Source organism: Vidua chalybeata, chromosome 17 (assembly GCF_026979565.1).
Source record: "Vidua chalybeata isolate OUT-0048 chromosome 17, bVidCha1 merged haplotype, whole genome shotgun sequence".
NCBI lineage: Eukaryota > Metazoa > Chordata > Aves > Passeriformes > Viduidae > Vidua > Vidua chalybeata.
Window position 1 is genome coordinate 1,217,049 of NC_071546.1, and position 22,134 is coordinate 1,239,182.

At 48.3% G+C, this 22,134-nt stretch overlaps 1 protein-coding gene across 1 annotated transcript in view; it reads right to left on the reverse strand.

Annotated features, from left to right (window-relative positions):
- LOC128796608 (rho GTPase-activating protein 39-like) overlaps positions 1-22,134 on the reverse strand; it is a 54,617-nt gene that overhangs the window by 20,813 nt on the left and 11,670 nt on the right. The window contains exon 2 of the mRNA XM_053958439.1: positions 5,160-5,558. Coding sequence (XP_053814414.1) covers positions 5,160-5,558 — 399 coding nt within the window. The remainder of the gene's footprint in view (positions 1-5,159; positions 5,559-22,134) is intronic.

Below are 22,134 nucleotides of genomic sequence, written 5' to 3' on the forward strand. Positions count from 1 at the left end.
CAGAGAACATTGTGTTTTCATATCCTACCCCAAGGCCAACTGCACAAGCAGGAAACAAACCTGTATTAGGGATTCTGATAGTCTTTCTTGCTTGATTATGAAAACTCACCAGTGGCATTACTTGTGCTGTGCCTTGAGAGACATGAGCCCATGATGAAACAAACCAGACTTGGAAGAGGCAGAGGTAGTCTTACAGCCACCTAATCACACATTCCCTCTCACTCCTCCTTCCAGCACATATTCCTGGCACTGTAAGACCAAGCCCCTGTTCCTTCCCAGTTAAGGATGCTGAGCTGTGGGAAAGGTGGGTGAGGAGGGTACAGGCAGCACAACCTACTGCCCATGCAGAAAGTACCCTCGCCTTCCTCTTCTTGGGGACAGAATGTTCCTAAGGAAGGTGGCTTTCTTACAGAGGATTTTAAGATAGCCTGTTATTGCAAAGAGAACCTCAGAAACAGCACTCTGAAATTCCCAGTGCTGACCTTAGGAGAAACAGAGGAAGGGGAGTAAAGGGGCTGGTTCTGCATGGATAGCAGAGCCGAGGACAGCAGAGCCTGCTCACAGTCCTGACCTGCAGTGTGCTGAAATGCTGCAGACCAGCACACAGGCTCGCTCCCAGAAAGACTGCCTTCTTCAGGCCTTGGCACTCCACCAAGCCCCTTTTCACCCATTACCTTGGAGTTCTGGCAAACCTCAGCATGGCTGCAGTGGCTCAGAGTACACTTCCAAAATGCTGCATTCAACCCCAGGCTGGTCTCACAGTCCCCAAGGGAGCATATCCACCCTTTGCAGAGCTTTCCAGTGTGTGAAAGGATAATTTGGCCATAATTTCTGCTGAAGAGAGTCCATCTTGCTTCTTAACAGGATTGTAAGAGCTCAGGATGAGTCTGGAGTTGTGAGGCAAGTTCTGTTTGCTGTGCTTGTCCAGCAAGGGAGAAGCAGAGGCAGCACTGGGCTGGGCAGCCCCAGGGAGCACAGCTGAAAGACAACATGGGAGCAAGAGCATGGGCAGAGGAGCTTCCCCAGGAGGCTCCAGAGATGGTCAATGGCACCAGCGTCTGACCCCACTGCAAGAAGCTGCCATTTCCCTAGGGGGTCTACCCTCCTGTGCTGCCTGGGGAGGCCAAAGGCTAATGTCTAGAGAAGGCTGCTCCAAGCCACTGCGAGAGCTGGAAGAGCAGCAGCAAGCTGTGGGGCAGTGAAGGAGGGGTGGCATGGGCATAGAGACAGAGGGAACAGGCAGCAAAGGTTTGGGGAGCTTCTTTGTTCTTCTCGAGACTGCTGAGGGTTTCACAGCACTGAGATGTGGCAGGGGGCACAACAAATTCAGCAGTGCTGATAGAAGGCACAAGAGAGGAAAGGTGGTAAAAACCAGTTTACTAAAAGAAAAAACCTTGACCACAAAGTATAGCTAAAACCAGAATGAAATCCCTTCCCCCACATCTTTGTGGGATGGGCTTGCAGGAGGCCCCTCTTGGGGACTACACTGGTCTCTGCTGGCCTCTCCATCTATCACAGGATGACAAACATGAAGGAAAGAAAACCAGTATTTTTTTGCGCTGGCATTAAGAGACAAAAATAAAACTGTCTTGGGCACAAGTAACTATAAAGATGTCAAATACTACCAACAGCACTCAATGTGTACACCCTCTATTTACACAGCTGCATTTCTCCCAAGCAAAGGAGGACATGCTTGAGGTTGTCTTTGGAGAACAACACAGACAACAGAGCTGAAAAGCTCAGTGTGCTCATGCTATTAATATACCAGACATCCCAGCAATGGCATTAGATCCCACCTGAGAGCATTTGCTTCTGGCTCAGCTCTTTGCTCCCCATTTTACAAGCTAGCAAAAGCTCTCCTTGGGTGTCAGGTTCAACTACAGAAATCAAACTCTTGCTCACACAGTAGAGAGAACACATGATAGATGTGCAAGGAAACAGTGCCCAATCCTGCTTCCAAGAAAGCACATTTCACAGACGTCACCTTACTGGTATGAGCCTTGTAATATGAAAGAGCCTTGCATATCCAAGCAGCCTGTTAGCACCCATGCAAGCTGCCACTCATGCCTTTCTCAGCACTTGCCCTTCAATTCATTGCAGGCTCAAGGTGCCCCAAGATTGCTGCACAAACCTGATCTAGGGATGGAACAAAGGAGAACTCCTTCCCACTTCCCCTCCTTGTAGGAGAATCAGCAGTGATGGTGATGCTACCCTGGCAGGCAAGGAAAGGTACAGCAAACTCCTGTCCACATTGCATCACTCCCCCTTCCTTCTAATAGGAGGGGACTCTGTAGAAGGGTATTCCCTACTGAGAGGGCAGACGAACTGAGGGATGGGTCAAAATTGGTATCACTTTTCCCTTGAGGCACAGCAACTCCCTGTACAAAGGCAGAGGAGGCCATGTTCCCTCCTGAGAGACTGAGTCAGTGTCCTGGCTGCAGACAAGGCCAGAGCTTAGTGCTGCTGTTACTCTAACCCATGCACATCATGGTATAGAATAACATTTTCCCTCCTGAACCACACCACAGTTTCAGGAGGGAAAGCCAGGCACCCCATCTGAAGCGTGCCATTGTGCCTCTCTCTCCAGAGAAGGGACTGCTGGCATCAACCCCTGCGGGACCCGGGCCCTTTGCTCCCCTGCCGGTTCCCCTCCTGTTTTCTCAGTACACAACTGCGGAACACGGTGTTGAAAGGGACAGCGGTGAAAACGCAAATTGATCGCAGTGACGAACCATCAGCACTGGCGAGGAGGAGGCTGATGGAAGAGAACAGTCCAGCAGTGGGAGTGACCCCAACCCCACTGAGCCCATCAAGCCGAGCAGAAAGGAGCCCTGCCAAACCCAGCCAAACTGAGCCCGAGGGAGCGCACTGGAGCAGTAGGACAAAAAAGCAGCACTGACCTGCAGGGCTGACCTCTAGAGCAGCGGGGCAGTAGAAATGGTGGCACAGTTACCTGTGCGGAACTGAGCCCAGCGGAGCAGCTGCGTGACCCTACTTGGACAATCCCACTTTCAGGGCATATGTCACTGATTTTTGTGGTTTCTGGCTGGGAGTAGCAAACATTAGTCACAGAAGTTGTCCCACCATCATGTCTTTGTTCCCAGTGGCCACATGGGCAGTACATGAATGGCCACCACATTGCCTTTGTCCAGGAAAGCCATGCAGATGCAGCTTATAAGGAGCATCTGCCATCTTGGTTTTGTTCCCAGTAGTGAACAACTTTTTGTGGGCAAAATACCTCCTCTTTTTGAATACTATTGCTATTAACAATTTTTACTATCCTCTTTTTGTATACTATTGCTATTAACATTGCTGTTGTTATTGTGTGTTTCTTATTCCACTGCTTTATGCTTTCAGTAAATTGTTAATTGTTAATTCAACCCGTGCTTTTGTCTCTCCCTTACTGGAAACAGTGAGGGGAAGAGGAGTGGCTTATTTGGAGCTTAATTCAACCTGGTATGAGCCTTGTAATATGAAAGAGCCTTGCATATCCAAGCAGCCTGTTAGCTCCCATGCAAGCTGCCACTCATGCCTTTCTCAGCACTTGCCCTTCAATTCATTGCAGGCTCAAGGTGCCCCAAGATTGCTGCACAGTCAGGAATACTTTGGACTCTGTGAAGCTCACGATATCTTACACCCTATCAGGACTCTTACATTCATTTCTCTGGAAACATGTAATGTAGTTTTGATGGTGCCCATCCTGGCTGCCCTGGAGTGCCAGGCTGTAGACTGACAAGGAAGGAAAGTCACCTGTCTCATGTCAAATCCCATGTGCCTGTAGGTCAATTGTGTGATCCCCGCCAAGTCACTGAGGGTGACCTGAGAGAACTGGGAACTACTTAGGTACAGCTTAAGACACTTACTGGATTTCTCCTGGCAAGGCAGGGATCATTCTCTGGATGGATAGGAAGCTCAGAGGTGCTGCTTCTGGGGCAGGAGGCACAGGGAGCATCACAAGCACCAGTAAAGTGTTGGGTTCCTTCTGGTGCACTTTATGTGCATCACCAGTGTCTTGCAGCCATTAAGATCTGCATTGAATGCAGGAGTGTTTTGCAGGAAGCAGACACGTGATAAGCCTCAGGGTGATGCACTTCAGACACGTGATGCACTTCAGGGTGCATGTATTTTCCAGAACTGCCATCCTTTGTGGCTTTCATTAACTTGGCATTTTTCTACTATCCTTGCCTGCACCAGGCACACAGAGAGGCAGCCTTGATCCAAAAACCAAGGTGCTAGCACTTGCTTCACTGCCCAGAACCAGGACAAGGCATCCCAGCATATATGGCAGGAGAGTGCTTACCCAAGCACTGCTCTAGCCCTCAGGTCAATTCTCAGTATGACCCAACTTTGCTTGCTGCATGGCCTCCCCAGCTACCAGTACCAAATCCTCCAGGGCGGGATGATGCCCAGGTAGAGCAGGAGGGAGGCAGAGCAGCCCCACACAGTATCCCAGGCAGAGGGGCCAACCCAACAGAGACTGGGGAAGGGATACTTTTGTGCAACTGAAGCTGAAATCATGGTTTCAATACAATAAAAAAATCCCCGATTCCTGTCAGACTAGTTTTAGTGTAAAATAAAATCTCTTAGTAAAAAAAAAATAGCATCTTCTTATTGGTCTTTTATTTCAGGCTTGATGTGACCACCTAACTGTGCCAGGAGCTCTGTCCCTGCAGCTCCACCTCCTGCCCTGGGTGAAGGTGCAAGACATCAGCAACTGAGCAAGTAGGAAAGGAAGGAGCCAGACCAGATGGGCTCACCCACACCCCACAGCAGCCTGACCCCCTGCACAGGAGCTATGGCCATCCCAATAAACCCTGTTGCAAGTTTTTGAGAGCGTTTTCATCACATGACACTCCTGCCTGTCCCCTCTCATTCTGTTGTAGCACCCAGAGCAAAGATTATCTTTTGATATGTATTTTTATGGTGTCTCGCACAAAGATAGCCTGGCCCAAGCTGGGGACATTCAGGCAGTAGTGAAAGCAGACAGCTGTACCCCAAGAAGAGGAGGGCACATGGCAGTGATTGGGGGCCTGGCAGTACTTTGCCCAGCGCTGCACCTTCCTGGGGAAGCACAGTTCCCAAACTGCCTAACAGGGCCTGCCTGGCAGCTAAATTCACCCAATAGATATAAATAGAGAAGGCTGAAGCTCTCTCCATACCTGGCAGGATCTTTCCTCTTCTCGGCCGCACTGTTCCACTTGCCCTTCTCCATCTCCTGCAAGACAGCCATTTGGATGGGGGTGCTTCTGCCACCGCTGCCAGTGCTGCCTTGGTGCTCCCGGCCACAGCAGTCAGGCTGGGAGCTGCCCTTCATGGCCTGGAGCTGTGCCAAGGGCACAATGTCACAGCCCTGGGGCCGGTGCCACACTGTTTGCCGTGTGATGGCATTGTAGTAGTAGAAGCGGTTGTTGTTCTGGTCAAAGAGTTCCCACCACTGCTTCTGGTCTGACTGGCGCACCTTCAGGTTGGGAGGGGGCTCCCAGCTGCACTCCCCGGTGGTCAGGTTCACATACATCCGCTCCTGGGAGCGAGGCTCGATAATCTCCACCCAATCCGAGCTGCAAGGACACAAGAGCCGCATTAGTCTGGGCCAGAGGCCCAAAGCGAACAGGTTGTCTGAAGAGTCCTACAGAGCTGTTGCCACTGGGCCAGGCAGATCAAAGCATTGCTTGGGGCTATTCAGCAGTCTAATGATCTAACTTAGGAGAAGCCAGGGCAAGGGTTTGAGATGGGGCTGCTACAAAGGACCAGTTCTTTGGCACAGGGAAGGGGAGATCAGCCCCATCAGCCTGGCCCCCTCACTTCCCACTCACCAGCCCAGGACTAACCCACAGGACTGGCAAGCACTGTCTGTTGATGCTGGGATGACTCACATCAAGGGCTGGCCCAGTCACAGGACTGACAGTGCCTGGGAGATGCAGGGTGCAGGATGCAGACGTGTAGGGGACTTGACTTTCAGGAGCAAGGAGTATCTGCAGAACAGGATCTGCTCCTTTTGAGAGCTGCACATTCCACCTGGGGAGACCAAAGCCCTGGCACCCAACAATTCAAGCAACCTGCTCCATGTGAGTGCCTGCCTGCAGGCTCCACATGCTGTGTGGCTGGAAGGGACCTCTGCATCCCAAGGACCCTGCTCGGAGCCCACACTTATCTGTCCAAAAGATATACGTGGGGAGTGACTGGTGGATGAGACTATCTCCATTGCAGGCTCTTCCCCCTACCCCTTGGCTGATGGGACAGAGCCTTCAACAGGGCGTAAGGTGACCCAATGGACAGGCTCTGCTGCTGATCCATAACCCTTTGCAGCCCTAAAGAACCACTCCTTGAGCCCCAGGGTCCTTTATCAGCACCCATACTGGCCCAGTTAGTGAGAGCAAAGCAGTTAGTGCTGAAGGACTGCTTTTCAGGCAGATCAGCACAGTGGTTTTCATGTAGAGGTGCTGGGCTGCACAGCCGTCATACATGGCATATCAACCATATCACTGACACACAAACCCTAAAGAGCTGGCCTGAGGAGCTCAGCAAAGCCAACGCCTTGCCAATGCAGCAGCCCAAACCATTTTGGATAGCCCAGGTAAATGGAGGAAGGGAGTGCAAATCCAGCAAGGTTTCCTTCCACAAAGGAGAGATGCTGCCTAAAGTGATCCTGAACCAAGCTGTATGCTCAGCATGCTGAAAAAACAACATGAGCCCCTCCTGCTCCCACACCTCAAAGCCTGGCCTCCATCTCAATGTTGGTGGAGGCTGCAGGAAGGAGCGCCTAGTTAACTGAATCTACTTTTGCTATTAATAAAAGCCATATGAAGAGAACCCTCTTGAAAGGCCCCTCTTGAAATCTGCTCCTGCCCGGGGATTCACTCTGACACAACCACCAGCTGCTCTCCATCGAGGGTATGACAGCAGAAGCCATTCCCACAGCAGAAGCAGGAGAAGGGAGATCCCACTGCATCCCTCTCACACCCTCAGCTGCCAGCCTGCAGGTGCTCAGAAGGGTCAGGAGTGATGGTGGCAGCACTGCAGTGCCTGAAATGGCAGCCCAGGCTCCTGTGCCCAGCCCTGGCTTTCTGAGGAAGGTCAGCATGTCTCCTGTCACCAGGCAAGTCTAGGTGAGGGTTTAGTTGCCCATTGCACCTCTCTGCTAGGAAAACTGTGGGCTTGATTGACAGCAATCAGTGCTGAGCAGTCTGGCATGCACCCATAAAAAGCAGGCCAGTCCTCAAAATTGAGGAAAAGCAAGGAGTACATTCCTGGAGTAGGGCCAGCCCCAGGCTGCCACACAAGCCTCAAAAATAACATCAGGAACTCTGGAAAGATGTGATAAACCCAAGATTGCAGAGATAAGGCTGTAACTTGGACACACAAAAACCAGAATTAATTCATATTCCACTTTACAAAGTTAAAGAAGTTTCCTGGGGATGGTTTAAATAATGCTTTTCTCTGTCCTTTCAGCTCCAAGTGCTGAGGGATGCAGCAGACACAGAGTGTGTGCCCACCCCCACTAGAACTGCAGCACCTGCTTCCACCAGGCAATGGTTTCAGTTCATCTCAGCTCCTGTGACTCAGTGTCCCCAAAACACGACTTGCCTGCAGGCCCCATTTGCAGTGACAGACCAAACCCCTCCACTGCCCGAGCACAGGACAGGCAGCCTGCTGGCATCCCAATGGCTCCAGGGAACTAACACGGTCACCAGAGCCTGCAAGGTGGAGGGATTTCAACAAAACCCCCACTCGCTTCCAAAAGCAACCCACATTCCCAAGGTGCATCCTCCTGTACTGTCAGAAAGTCCAGGAGCTTCCTGTGTGTCCTAAGTAATACTTTCCAGACCTCACAGCTGGGAAACAGGACACAGCTCCAGCTGCTCACTCCAGCAGGCAAAGCCCCCCAACTGTGATGGCTTGTGCCTCGAGCATGCTGATGTTTTGGAGGAGTGGCAAGGCCATTGCAGGGGTCAGTACCCAAGCAGCAGCTTGCTGTGAACAGGATGGTGCACCAGGCATGCAAAAAGCAGAAGAAAGTGTAGGGCTTTTTGTGCATAATCACATCTCATGTATGTGGCAGCAGGTCTCTGGCCACAGAGAGCAGGCACAACTTTCCCAGGTATTTTCCCAGGGAAGGCTGTGAGGAGATCAGAGAAAAGAATGAGAAACAATTCTTATCTTCACTTCCTGCACCTGCTGTTGTGCACATGTGGAATGTGTCATGGAGATTTGTTTACCAAAGGGTGATTTCTTAATTGGACACTGGATGGTGTTTGGATGGATTGACCAATTAAGTCAAAGCTGTATCGGACTGGCTGGAAGGGTTACTGAGTTTCTTAATAAGTATAGTATAGTATAATATAATATAGGATGATATAATAAAGCAACTGATCAGCCTTCTGCAATCATGGAGTCAATGCTAATTATTGGCCGGCTGGGGGCCTGTGGCGACACATGTAAGCAGATAGATTTGGTCCCATCTGAAAGCTTCACCTCACAGATGGGCAGCTGTTTCTTTAATGAAGTGTTGTAATAGTACAGCTAAGAGCCAAGCTGGTGCCTTCTGTCCTGCAACCTCAAGGTCACAGAGGATGGATGTGTACAAACTTTGCTCCTTCAAAACCAGCTCGAGTTCCTCCTGGCTGCCACTCCTGTTTGGCAAAGCCTCGGAATAAAAAATAATAGCAGTAATTTTTAAGAAACGGTGTTTCATCCTGAAAGGGCATCTGCAAGCATCTCCTGACTAGATCTTTCTCACAAAGACTGTAAATGCTTAGTAGGAGGTCTAGGAAGGAATAATTTTTTTTTTTTAACTACAGAGAATTGAGCAGGACCAGAAATGAAAAGGACCAGGTACAGGAGAAGAGTCACTTGCAGGAAGAGCTGAGGAACTCCAAGAAGTCAAACAGCCACTCCTTCACAGGAGAGCTGGTTTTCCTGGCACCATCACCCAAGTGACAACACAGCCCAGGCAGCCAAGCACAGTCCTGGGACACCACAACTTCTTCCCAAGGCTGTAAAAAGGTAAGAATAGTAGAGATGTTTTCTTAGCCGGAGCTGTCAGCTCAAGATCATCTTGATGTGATCTGCGACCTCACCCGTGGAAACTGCTCAGCACCAGCTTGAGGAGGCAAACATCCACCAAGGGGAAGAGAGCACCAAGGACAGCCATGGGAATCAACTGCCTCAGGGAGCTTCACACCGGGCTGCCAACAAACCCTTATGCATGGCTGCAAGGACACCTCTTATGACTTATTTCACTTCCATGTGTTGCACTACAACACAAAGTAACTCCCACACTCACTTTAAGATTTAAAAGAAGAAAAAGAGGAAGTTTTATTTCTGACCTCGCAATATATAGAATTCCAAAGGTGACTCTGGATTGGAGGATGAAATTGCCACCTCTCCAACCACACTGGTCAAACCAACAGTCCGTCGATTCTCTCCTCCCACAAAGAAGAATGCAAAACAATCATTATTTACATGAACAGTGCGTGAGAACTCCAGTAGAAATATGTAAACATCAGAAGGCATAAAAAACTTTTAGAAGAACTTTAAAACTTTTAAAAAGAACTGGGTGACATCCATGCTCTGTAATTTTTGGATTTCTGTGTTTCAAGCCAAGAGCCCACTTCCTTCCCCCCCTTCCCTTCTTTGGGATGAGCCCTGCAGAGAGTTGAGGCAGTACTAAGTCCTTCCTGGCCAAACATGGCTCCATAGCAAGTGGGATTTTTCAAGAGTAATGCCCTCAATGGAGGCCTGCAGCATACTCAAAGCCAGTCCCAAGACAAAATGCCAGTTGTTGCCATCATCAGAGATCATCTAGCTGAGGATGTGCCAATGCCAAAACAAAGTGCCTTGTTAACAGGTCCTCCTTGAGGAGGAGGAATGCTGTTTGGCCATCACAAACAGAGTGAAGTACAATTCCCAGAGACTGGCCACAGTGTCACGGTGACACCACCAAAGGCAGGGAAGTGTGTGCAGGGAAGGCTACTTGCTGTATAGCAATCAACTGGGGTGATGGGGATGGGCATCTGAAATAACCCGCCCCAAGAGACGAGTTCAAATCCTCTTTCATTTGCTGTTAATGGAGCATAGGACAAAGGACCAATGAAAAGGAGCAGAAGCAGTCATACAGAGAATAATGCCATGTTCACCATCCTGAGTCCTCTAAAAGGAGGCCCCTGAAGCAGACCATGGCCAGTTCAGGAATGGTGAGTGGGTATCAACCCAGAGGCTCCAGTGCTACTGATATTGCTGCTCCTTTGTGGGTCTACGCTCCTGGCTGACTGAAGAACAGCACAGGCTGTGTTCAAGAACTCAAACATCACTACAGATTTTTTTTAAGACAATCACACTTGACCCTCCACCTTCTGTACAACAGGCAAAGCCACCTCAGTAAAATTCACTTAGTACAGATGCTGAGAAACCAAGTGCAACCTCCAGGTGGCTCTGATTCACTCAGATTTCCATATCAAAGCCAGGACAAGGCTGTAAAACTCATCTCTATCCTCGAGCTGCAGAGAGCCTCCAGAAGGTCTCTAGCATCGGCTCCTTATGGTAATCCTCCTTCAGCTGAGTGAGACAATTCAGGCTTTATTCACTGCCTTCTCTCAGCTGAATCCAGAAAAGCTGTAATTTATATCTTAGGACGAAAAAAGTACCCAAAACAAACACACACCCACACCCACATATATACACACTATAACTTCTTTTGAATACCCATGCCTCCTTCTAACAAAAATTATAGAGGAACAAAAAAAAAAATATAATGTCAGGCTGTTCATAAAACTCTCCTGCTCCTGAAAATAAGCACTATGCAAACAAACCAACCTCTGCTTTGCCAAAGACAGACCACACTGCGAAAATCCAGAACAAATGCTGATTGCTCAACGCCTGAGCACATACGCTTAGCCCCAGCAAGAGCAGAACAGGGGCAGGCCTCTGAAAGCAGAGCCCAGCCTGGCAACACATTGCATAGAGAAGAGAGAATAACACCATAGTTTGGGTGGGTTAGGGGTACAAGAGAGCCTGGAAAAGGTCTTGTCACAAAAAGCATCTCATTACTTTGTGTTTTTAATGAAAAAGAAAACAAAACAAAAAGCAACGAAACAAACACAGCCAAAGCCCCAAGCCTTCTGCTAGGTGGTATTTTCAAAGATGAAGATGTCAGATGGGAAACTTGGTGGCTTTCTGGTTGCTTGGACTCTGTCAGCTCTTGCCTCTTTCCTGGCTTTCCCAAACTTTCCCCCAGCCCAGGTACCAGCATTGCTGGCTCCATCTTGCTGCTGTTAGCCTCTTGATTCATCCCAAATCCAGAGCAGAACAGACAGCAAAGGGGTAGCTCAGTCCACGGGAGTGGGTTGGGGCAACACCAAAATTACCAGCAAATTCTGCCAAGATCCTGTCTCAGAGAGACAGAAGTAAGAAAAAAGTACTTTTAGGACACACTTGAGATGTCTTGGGGTCTCTACAAAAGGAGAGAGGAAGGGCATAATGAAGGATAGAGAGCATGACAAGCCATGCCACAATGATAATCAGCTTAAAATAAAGTCCAGAACCGTCTCAAAGGCATAAGGCCCAACAGCCCAAGACCAGTACCTGAAACTTGGATGCACAGGCATCTTAGAGCTCTGTATGTCAGTAGGGAGGAGGGAGGGCAGCACAGACACTCCCACACCAACCTTCATGTTTCTCCATCATCCACTCTGTGCTAAGTGTTGTCCACTAGGTTTGGACTGATTTGAATCCCGAAATAACTCCCTGGAGCCATAAAGAGAGCATCCCAAGGGAGGAGAAGACAGAAGGCCTTGAACTGCTGCTCATCCCCACCCCATCCTTCAGCCCCCCATCACAGGATGGGCAATTCTGCAACAGAGGGAAGACCAAGGGACAGAAAACATCCCTGTTTTAACGGCTTTGAGACAAAACACAAAGCACTTGCTGGATGGACACTGAGCAGAAGGAGGTCATGTACTGGAGACACAGGCACCAGGGGACTGTCTGGTGACCAGCAGACCAACACTAAAGGAAACTGCACCTGAGGGCAGGAGGGGCAGTAAAATCCACTCCTGTTAAAAAAATCTTGGCAATGCAAACCAGGTACAGGTCTTCACCGGAGAGCTACCTGCCGCTTCCCTGGAGGCCAAGGGCCTCTCACTGCTCTCTGTCCCCAAATTGTCATTGAGGGTGAGCACCTTGGCCTGTCTTATGGCTAGAGATCAGCTGTGGCCACTGCAGCCTCAGCAGAAGGCAAAAGACATGTCAAAAAACATTCAGCATCAAGAAGTTTCCACGTGCTTCCCTCTACTCTTTGCAATGATCCACAGGCTGGCCAGGGACACACATCTGGCAGGCAGCTTCTCCTGCCTATCTGTCCTAGCTAGCCCATGGCTTTCATATGCTGAGAAGCAAAATCATTTGTGGAGCTTGAGCCCCAGGCCACAGCAGAGAAGTGAGCTAGCTTCCTTGGGCTATGGGACCTGCCTTGACACCTTGTCCAGCCCTCAAGCTGCTGCCCTGGAAAAGCAGCATACACCGAGTGTGCTCCCTGAGCCAAAGCAAGTAATGTCACACCAAGGATATCCCTGCTATTTCAAGGACACAGCAGCAGCCACTGCTCTGTCATCCTATAATTACTGACAAAGGTCTTGATTTATCTAGCTTGCTGCCCAGCTGCTTCAGGACTGAGATTTACTCTTCACTGCCTCCTATGTCACCACTACTGATTTCAGGGATTCCTCCCAGCATTGCCACAAAGCCCTTGCAGCCAGGGGCCCAGCACAGCAGCTGCCTCCTCAGACAGTTGATGCCAAAGAAAGCAGTCTGGGAATAGGAGGCTCTGCAATCAGAAGTTGTTTTAGAAAAGCCACATTACCACATAAACCCAGCAATTGCTCCAGCACCTTGGGAGCAACCCACAACCTGCACACTGTGGAAGGAGCAGGACTCAGCAGTGACTGACCTTTGTCATTTCTGTATTATGCATCATCCTGGGCTCGGTGACACGACACCAGGAACTGCACAGACATAAACACACTGCAGTGCAGCATAGTTTCCCCATACAGGAGGGCAGAAGAACAACCATTACTGTGCCATTTTCACTGAAAGGAAGAGAGAGCCCATAGCAGCCAGAACAGAACAAAGCAAATAGCCAGTTCCCAAGGCTCATTTGCATCACACACAGGGACGGTTTTTTGCTGCAGAAGGGAACACTGAGTAATGACAATAAAACATTTACACAGATTTCTGAACAGTTTCAGAGAGAGAAGAGGAGGAAGACAAGAACAAAAAAGAAACTTCCAGAACCAGCAAAGGTAAACCCATCAGCCAGGTCCTCAGGACCAAATGGCCACCATAGTGAGAGCATGCAGGGTTGGGGATTTAAGGACCTCTGTAGACCTCTTATCTAAAATTATTGCACCAGACCATCACAAAAATGTGACAACCGTAGCTTTTCTAAAGGCAGAACATGAGCTGGCAGTGGTCAGGAACAGAAGACTGAAACTGTAATTACAGGGTGGAGAACCTGCACCACCAGACCATGCACAACTGGACTGTGTCACCCCAGGTGCCAACAGAGGATGCCCTACAAACAGCCAGATCACAGAGCATAATGCTTTCAAGCACCACTCAGCAAAGCAACATATCTGAGGCAGCTAAGTTCTTAGAAGTGTGACATTAGCAAAATAATGGCCCTGTGTCTCTGTCCATTTAAAGGGCTACCAGTCATTTATGAGCTGAAAAACAGGGTCCCTTGAAAACTCATGCACAACATAGCCACGGATAGCAAGGGACCAAGTCATTCCTCAGATAGCAGAGTCCACAAAACACCGTGCTAAAAGCACAAAACAAATATAACAGTGCTTCATCATAACTTCTTTAGGGTTATTCGTTCTTCAGCAAATCTCTCCAGCTGCAGCTGTCTCTGCCAATTCCGTTGAAAAAAAACCATGAGAGAACAGATGCAGTGAAGCTCTTGAAAGTATTAGCTGTCCAAGCTTGTTATGTGTGACTCAAGTTAACCACTACAACACCAGGCTAGCAGAGGAATTTGGTTGCAAGTCAAAGGAAAGAATAGGAGCGCGTTGGCAGCAACTCAAAGGAATAACCGTCTGCAAACAAACAACTCTCTCCCATCCTGTGAGACGCCATCAGGAAGTTCATCCCAACAGGACTCTGTGCAGAGGAGCCACTTCAGTGTCATCATTTTCTCCAGCACAAAGCACACCAATTTCCTCTGGCAAAGAAGGAGAGATAGTAAGTATGTAGCTGAAAACCTCAGGCACGAAGTTCATAAGCTCTTTATAAAACAATAAGAAAAAGAAATATATCATGGAAAAGAGGTACTTCCATTTGTTTGCCTGCAGGAATTGCTGAACGACAAGCACATCAGACACAACAGAGTCAGGATGCTGCAAAGCCAATGCACTGGACCCAGAGCACTGGTCCCTCCTGCAGCCCCAGAGCCTCCCCTCCTCCATGCCTGCCCCACAGGGAAGCACATGGCTCCCTGCTCTATGCACAGCTCCACCTCTGGAAAGCTCACCTATCCCTAAGTGAATTCTTAGTTTGGGATGAAAAACACAGCCCATATTTAACTATTTTATCTTGTTTTTTATTCTGATGTAATAAAACATGAAAAAAGCTTCCTCCAAAAGGAAAGGCATGCTTGTTGCCCCAAACTGACATTCTTTTCCTGATTGTCTCTACAACATTACAGTGTGAGTAGGAGTCACATCCTGTGAGCTGTATTTGAGACTCTGCTTTGTCTGCTACACACTTGCATCTGCAAGACCAGCAGTGACTACAGTTAACACCTTGAACTCCAAGTAAACCAAAATACTAGTTATCTATAGTTCCAGTGCTTTGTCATTAACAAGCTCTGGCTTGATTTAATGAGAAAGACTGAGGTGTTTGACTTTGCCTTAAAATGCAGTCACATCTTTTTTAAAACTGAACATCTCTTCAATCTCACAGATGTAAGACTTCACAAAATAAAGCACAATTAGTTAAAGCTCCAAATTTGCCTTTGCTTTCCCCATGTCATAGAAACAAAGGTGGGATTAACCAGGGGAGACCTCATTGTGGTCTTCAATACGCTCATGAGAGGAAGTGGAGGGCCGGTACCAATCTCTTCCCTCTTGTGACCAGTGACAGGACTTGAGGAAACAGCATAAAGTTGGAGGAGGTTTAGGTTGGATATCAGGAAAGAGCTTTTCACCCAGTAGGTCGCTGAGCACTCAAACAGGCTTCCCAGGGTACCGCTCTCACAGCACCAAGCCTGTCTGAGCTCAAGAAGCATTTGGACAATGCTCTCAGGCACACGGTGGGATAACTGGGGTGTCCTATTCAGGGCCAGGAGGTTGTAGACTCAGTGATCCCGATGGATCCCATCCAACTCAGCATATTCTATGATCCCCAAGAGTCCAGAAGGCGGCAGCTTGTGGCAAATAACTGCATCAGTCACCGAAGGCTCTCAAAAAGGGTCTCAGTTGTTTCTTGGAGGTGCTCAGGAAAAACCAGCTGGGCTGCAGAAGGAGGCAGTCCTGCATGGCATATGATGCCTCCCCAGGAATACTCAGCCCTTGGCAGCAAGTCTGGAGGTACTACCTTGAACAGACCCCCCTAAGAAACGGGGAGAGCAGCAATAAAAGAAGGATGCAGTCACTCACTGTGGACATCACAATTACTCCTTGCTTTGGACAAACCTTTTGCAGGGCATATGCTCATTTCTTCAGCCTCTCCAAGGAGGTCGGTAGGATAAAGAATTCCCTGTTTTCACTATATCTTTTTCTTTCAGTTAATGACAGCAGGCTATCAATCCAGCAGGTCAGGGAGATCAGGGAAAGTGCAATATCAAAGACAGTGACATCCAAAGCTACAAGTTTCAAGACTGCCAAAAAAACTTTCAAGTTGGTGAGGAAAGGGAGAGAGGGTTGTACAGTGTCATGGTTTGATGCTAGTGCAATGCCAGTGCACCCATGAAAATATATTTTTCTCAAATGACTGCTGTAAGATGTGACCAGAAACAGAGCAAAGCAGACTCAAGCTTAAAAATAAAGAAAAGAACTTTATTAACCTACAACTATAATAAAAGGAACATACAGAATTCAGAACGAAAAGCCTTCCAAAACATTCCTCCTCCCCCCACCCAATTTCCAACAAAACACAGTGAGACAAAACCCTGGATTCCCGATCAAGTTACCACCCCTCAGATAATAAATTTCAGTTCACCAAGGGACAGAGGAGTCTCTCCTGTACCATAGACTCCCCCAGGAAACACAATTGCAACCTCTTGTGTTTCCATGTCACACATGACAACAGCCTGGAGAAATATGCCAGTGTGTGACACTCTCCTTTCCATGTCACAGTGCTGTCACCACCGTGCATGGACCGAGACTGCTCATAAGGGTTCCTTTAAGGATGCTTTGCCAAGGACCAAAGAACAACAGTTCAGTTTCTCATTTTGGGACAACAGTCCCCCCCCATTTTCTCCTCCCCTGGGGCCGACAGTCTCAAGAACAGAGATCTTCTTCCCTGAAGACAGAAGGCACCACCACACCCTCCTCAATTTTCTCTGTTCACTCCACTCCTGTCACTCTCAGTTGCTGAAGCAGGTCACTCCCACTCCTGCACTCTCTTGGCTCAAGTAATTGCATCCCCCTAGAATGCAGTCTCTGTGTTGCAGGAGAAATTGGTTCAGTCTATGGCTATACAAGAAAAGTCCAGCCAAGGCCGCTCCATCATCTTCTCCCACCTAGGATTTCTTCTTCTAACATCTCAGGTCCCAGACTGTCTCTCTTCTCTTTCAAATCGAGGAGTAGTGTTTCGCAAAGCTTTCTTTGCCCAGGAAAGGGTTAAAAGTCTCGGGCTCCCAGGACAGCTGAGATCTCACAGCAGGCTGCCGAACTCCCACGGCTGGGCACCTTCCCCCTCCTCTTCTCTTTCTCCTCTGTCTGCATACTGCTGGCACATGATATCAAATTTCCAGGTGGAACGGGCTCTCCCTTTCCCTCTCTCCCTCTGGGGGGCTGCCTGGGACATCTCAGTGCTCCTCCACCCTTCTGTCCTGCGGGGCCGACCCGGTTCCATTCCCCTCACCCCCCTTCTCTTTCTGGGGCTCTGGCCTCCCTCAGCCACAGGCTGCGTGGCTTCCCCTCCTCACCCAGCCTGTGGCTGGGCAGGGCAGGTCTGCTCTCTTCACTGACCAGAACCAGAGAGAGAGTTCTCCTGGGCGTTCTCTGCTTTTAACCCTCTGTGTTCTCAGAGGCGTGTCCAATGCCTTCAGTGGTCACACCAGGTATCAATATTCACCACTGATTGGTTTGACTATAACTTCCCAAGAAAACTCACTTCCTTATCAACCTACGACATACAGTTAATATCTACACTGCAGCAGAAGAAAAGTGAACTCCCTGAATGAGAGGAGACTGGTCTGGCAAAACAACTCCTTCCTCTGGAGGGATGAAACTGGAGAACTGTGATTTGTGTACACCTAGAACCAGAGCTGGGGACAGACTCGTGACCCTGGTTCAAACCCATTACAGCTCTTCACAGATGTTCAGGCTCAAGTGGAACCATCCTCTTAAGCAAAAGCCCAGGTTTCACCATTTCCACAGCTCTTTAAAAGGTTCCAAAAAAACACACTGGTGATGGCATTTTTGACACAGTTCCAACTCAAAGCAGATTCATGCAGGCATGCTAATGCACTCTGGGGTTCTAAACACCACTAAATTCAACTGGTGCCAAGAATAGTTGAGCTGCAATTTTAAATACCCAGAGTTTATCTTGTTTGAATAACCAGGAGATAAGCAAAGAAATCATGTAGACCAGAGCCTGACCCAGATCATGTCTGATTTGCACCAGGTTCTCCCCTTCACCAAGTCAGTCTGAGATAAACACTTAAGCTACTCTGCATAGCTGGAGGAGTAAATATGTTTCATCTGTTTGTCCTGGTTTAAAGGAAGGGGAAGAAAGGAAAAAGAAACTGAATTAAAAAGAAAACTGAGACATGACTTCCTTATAAATGGCACAAAAGAGACAGTGCAGTGGGTGGCTGCAGAGCTGGCAGCACTAGACAGGATCTCCAGAACAAAAAAAAAAAACCTCAGGAAATCCGCAGTGTCACTTCTCCCCACAATTATTTAAAATGAGCTTATTCCTTGCACTTTGTCCATGAGGAAGAAGCAGCTTCCTGGCTACGATAGGGGGAAACACAGTTATTAATAGCATAACAATGAGCAAGTATCAGAAGTTATGTTGCAGCCCTGAAAGATCTTGGCTGGTTCATGAAAATGTGTTGCCATGGTAGTAATTGCTATACATGGTAACAGTGAACCATGGGGTGAGAACAATACGCTTCTTGATTTGCTGCCCAAAACAAGTTCCTTTTATTTTCTCCCACCAAAACCCCACACATTTATTAGCTTGTGTTCAGTCCAAAACTGAGTTTTTCACTTTCAACAGTGGCAAGGAAGATAGCAAAAAAGAGACAAATTCAGGAAGACATTAGAGCAGGCACCACTCTCTGCCCTTCTGCAATGGCATGGTTGGTGGATTGGGGCAGAAACTGGACCACATTCAACTTCGCTCTTTATTTTATATCCATCTAGACAGTCTTCATCTGCCAAACACTATGTACCCAATACACAGTATTTGCTACTGATAAAATAAGAGCAAATAACTGAAGAGGCACTTAAAGCAAGGCCTCTTCCAAGATGGGATGATCTGACATTCAATATCCAACATGGCAGCAGACCACAATGATGCTGTGCTATTCTGTCCTTTGCTTTCCTCTTTGCAGTTCCCAGCCTTCCCTTCCTGCAGCACTGCCAAGCACTGAGCACACACAGAGTGCTGATACTTTCCAGAACCATCTGCTACCCTCAACTCATTCCTGAATTTCAGTGCTCAGGATTTCTTCCCTCATTTGTTCTTCCCCAGCCACTACTTTCATCCCCATTTCTAGATCAGGTACAAACACTGTGAGCAGCAGAGATCCCAGTCTGACTCCACGAGGACTTCCCTCCTCTGTAAAGTCTGACCATCTACTCCTCATCTTTGCAGCCCAGTCTTTTAACCATTTATTCACCCATGATGGACTTTTCCTTGATACCCTGTGCTGAAACATTTCAGTGAGGTCCACTAGACCACTCCACTTGATCACCCCTGCCATGTACTTGGAAATAACTTTCAAGTACCAGTGGAGTCACATAGCTCAGTTTTGGTCTACAAAAGCCATACTGGCTCTTCCCCAACATGTCACACCCATTTATGTTCCCACTTACTACTGGTTTCTGGAAACACTGAAGTGTAAGACATGCACTTTTGGTAAAACCAAGTGCCCCTTCCATTCTGCCTACAGGTGAGACACTCAAAGAGGTTTGTTAAGCAAAACACGTAAGCCTGGTCATGCCCTTTCTCCATCTTCCCCCTCATTGCTCAAGAACCCACACATGTATTACAGATGCTAAAGGCAGATGGCTAGCTGTTCTTCCTAGTAACTATTTCAGACTGACTGTCCATAAGTTTACCCAAATACTTTTTCAACCTGATGATGCCTTCTGCATCCACAACTCCCAAGAACACTAAAATCAGAAGTTGATCACAGACTGTGTAAAATAAACGGCCTTCCTCCTATCTGCTATAAACCAATCTCATTTAGGTTTCACCAAGTGCCTATAGTTCTAGGGCCACAAGACTTGGTAGAAAAAATTCAATTTATCCATAGAAAGGGGAAACGCTGTCCCCAACTTTTAAAAGTATAGAAAGGAGGACCCTGGGAACTACCAGCCTGTCAGCCTCACCCCTGTGCCTGGGAAGATGATGAAACAGACACTCCTGGAAGCTCTACTAAGGGCATGGAGGTGATTCAGGACAGCCAGCATGGCTTTACCAAGGGCAAGTCCTCCCTGACCAATCCTGTGGCCTTGCACAATGGCATAGCTCAGCAGACAAGGGAGGGGACAGAGATGTCATTTATATGGACTTCTGTAAAGCCTTTGACACAGATCCCCACAACGTCCTTCTCTCTAAATTGGAGAGAGATGAACTTGATGAGTGGACTGTTACATGGATAAGAAAGTAGTTGGACAGTCACATCCAGAGAGCAGTGCTCAATGGCTCAGAGTCCCAATGGACAATAGTGAAAAGTGGGGTCCCTCAAGGGTCCATATTTGGACCAGTGTTGTTTAATATCTTCATTAGTACATGAAGGGAACAAGTGTACCCTCAGCAGGTTTGCAGATGACACACCTGAAGGACAGGGCCATCCAGAGGGACCTGGACAAGCTTGAGAAGTGGCCCACGGGAATCTCCTGAGGTTTAACAAGGCCACATGTTGGTGCTGCACCTGGGCTGCGTTATCAGTCCCAGTATTGATCCAGACTGTGGCAGGAACAGATCGAGAGCAGCCCTGATGAGAAGGATTTGGGGGTGCTGGTGGATGAGAGGCTGCACACGCCCAGCCAGGTGTGCTGGTACCCAGAAACCAACCATGTCCTGGGCTGCATCAAAAGAAGTGTGGGCAGCAGGTCAAGGGAGGGGATTCTGCCCCTCTAGTCCCCTGAGGTGAGGTCCCATCTGCATCCAGGGCTGCATCCAGCTCTGGAGTCCTCCACCAGGTTGATCAGGGGGATGGAGCACCTCTCTTAAGAGGAAAGGCTGAGAGAATGGGGTTTGTTCAGCCTGGAAAATAGGAGACTTAGGGGTGACATAATTGCAGCCTTCCAGTTCCTAAGGGGGGCTTACAAGAAAGATGGACAGGGACTTTTTGCAAGAGCATGTAGTGACAGGACAAAGAGGAATGGATTCAAAATGAGAGTAAGTTTAGATTAGATACTTCTTTGCTGTGAGGGTGGTGAGGCAGTGGAATGGGTTTGCCCAGAATAATCATGGATGCGCATTCCCTGAGTTGTTCAAGGCCAGGCTGAATGTAGCTCTGAGCAACCTGGCCTAGTGAAAGATCTCCCTGTACATGGCAGGGAGTTGGAAGTAGGTAATCTTTAAGATCCCTTCCAACCCAAACCATTCTCTGATTCTATTACCTTCGTGACTTTGCATACTTTGATCTTGCTATGCAAGACTTTTCCGAACCAAGGAATCACAAATTTTATGCTCTCTCCTCATAAGGCAGCTGCTCTGTCCTTTAGTAATTTTAATTATCTTCACTGCAATCTCTCTAACACCTCTGTCCTTCTCACAATGCAGACATCAGAACAGCAGGCAGTCTCCAAGATATGAACAAAGTGTTAAAGAGGGTCAAATTGATGCCCTCTGCTTCAGTATTAACTCCCTTGCTGATGGTGACCAATAGTGATTGGTTTCTATGGCAAACAGAACTGATGATTTTAGAGAACTGTCAATGACTCCAAGCTCCTTCTCAAGCTATAACTACTAGTTCCAGGCTGAGTATAAAACAGGTCCAGTTCAGGTAATGTTTCCCTGCTCACCATGTTTCCCTGCACTAAAGCTTATCTGTCACGTATCAGTCCACTTCCTCAGTTCTGTGAGGTTCTTATGGATTTCCTCACCTTCAGTCAGCTATTCAACCCACTGAAGAAACTGAGGATCCTTTGCAAACCTGGGAATGACACTGCACCCCTCTATACCTGAGGTTACCCATAAGGTGCAAAACACTCCCAGCACCAGTTTCTCAGGCCTTGCTGCTGAGTTCCTCAGGCTGAAAAATGACCAGTAAGCCCTCCCCTTTGCAGTCAATACTTTCACCAGCTCTTGGTCCATAACAAGACCCTTCCTCCATGGCGACTCTTTCTTCAAAGTTTCTTCAGAGAAACTTGCCAAAGGCTGTTTGAAAAAACAGACACACGAAACCTTGCGGTCCTGCTCCCAGAATGCACATCAACCTCCAGCAGGCCGGTGAGGCAGAGGCAGGGCTTGCCTTCACAACAGCCTTTCTAACACTGCTCCAAGCAGCTGTGCTTGGCCATGCTTTCAGCAAACTTGTTCTTCACTGCAGAGACTTAGGCACAGGGGTCAGACCCAACAGTCCAGGGAACCCTGAATACTCTTCACAGCCCTTCCCTAGCAGCGCACCTGGACAAATACTGAGCCACTTCTCCAATTTCCTCAAGACTCTCAACTTCTAAAAATGCTATTGCAATTGCCACCACCAATTTATGCGATACCAAGGGC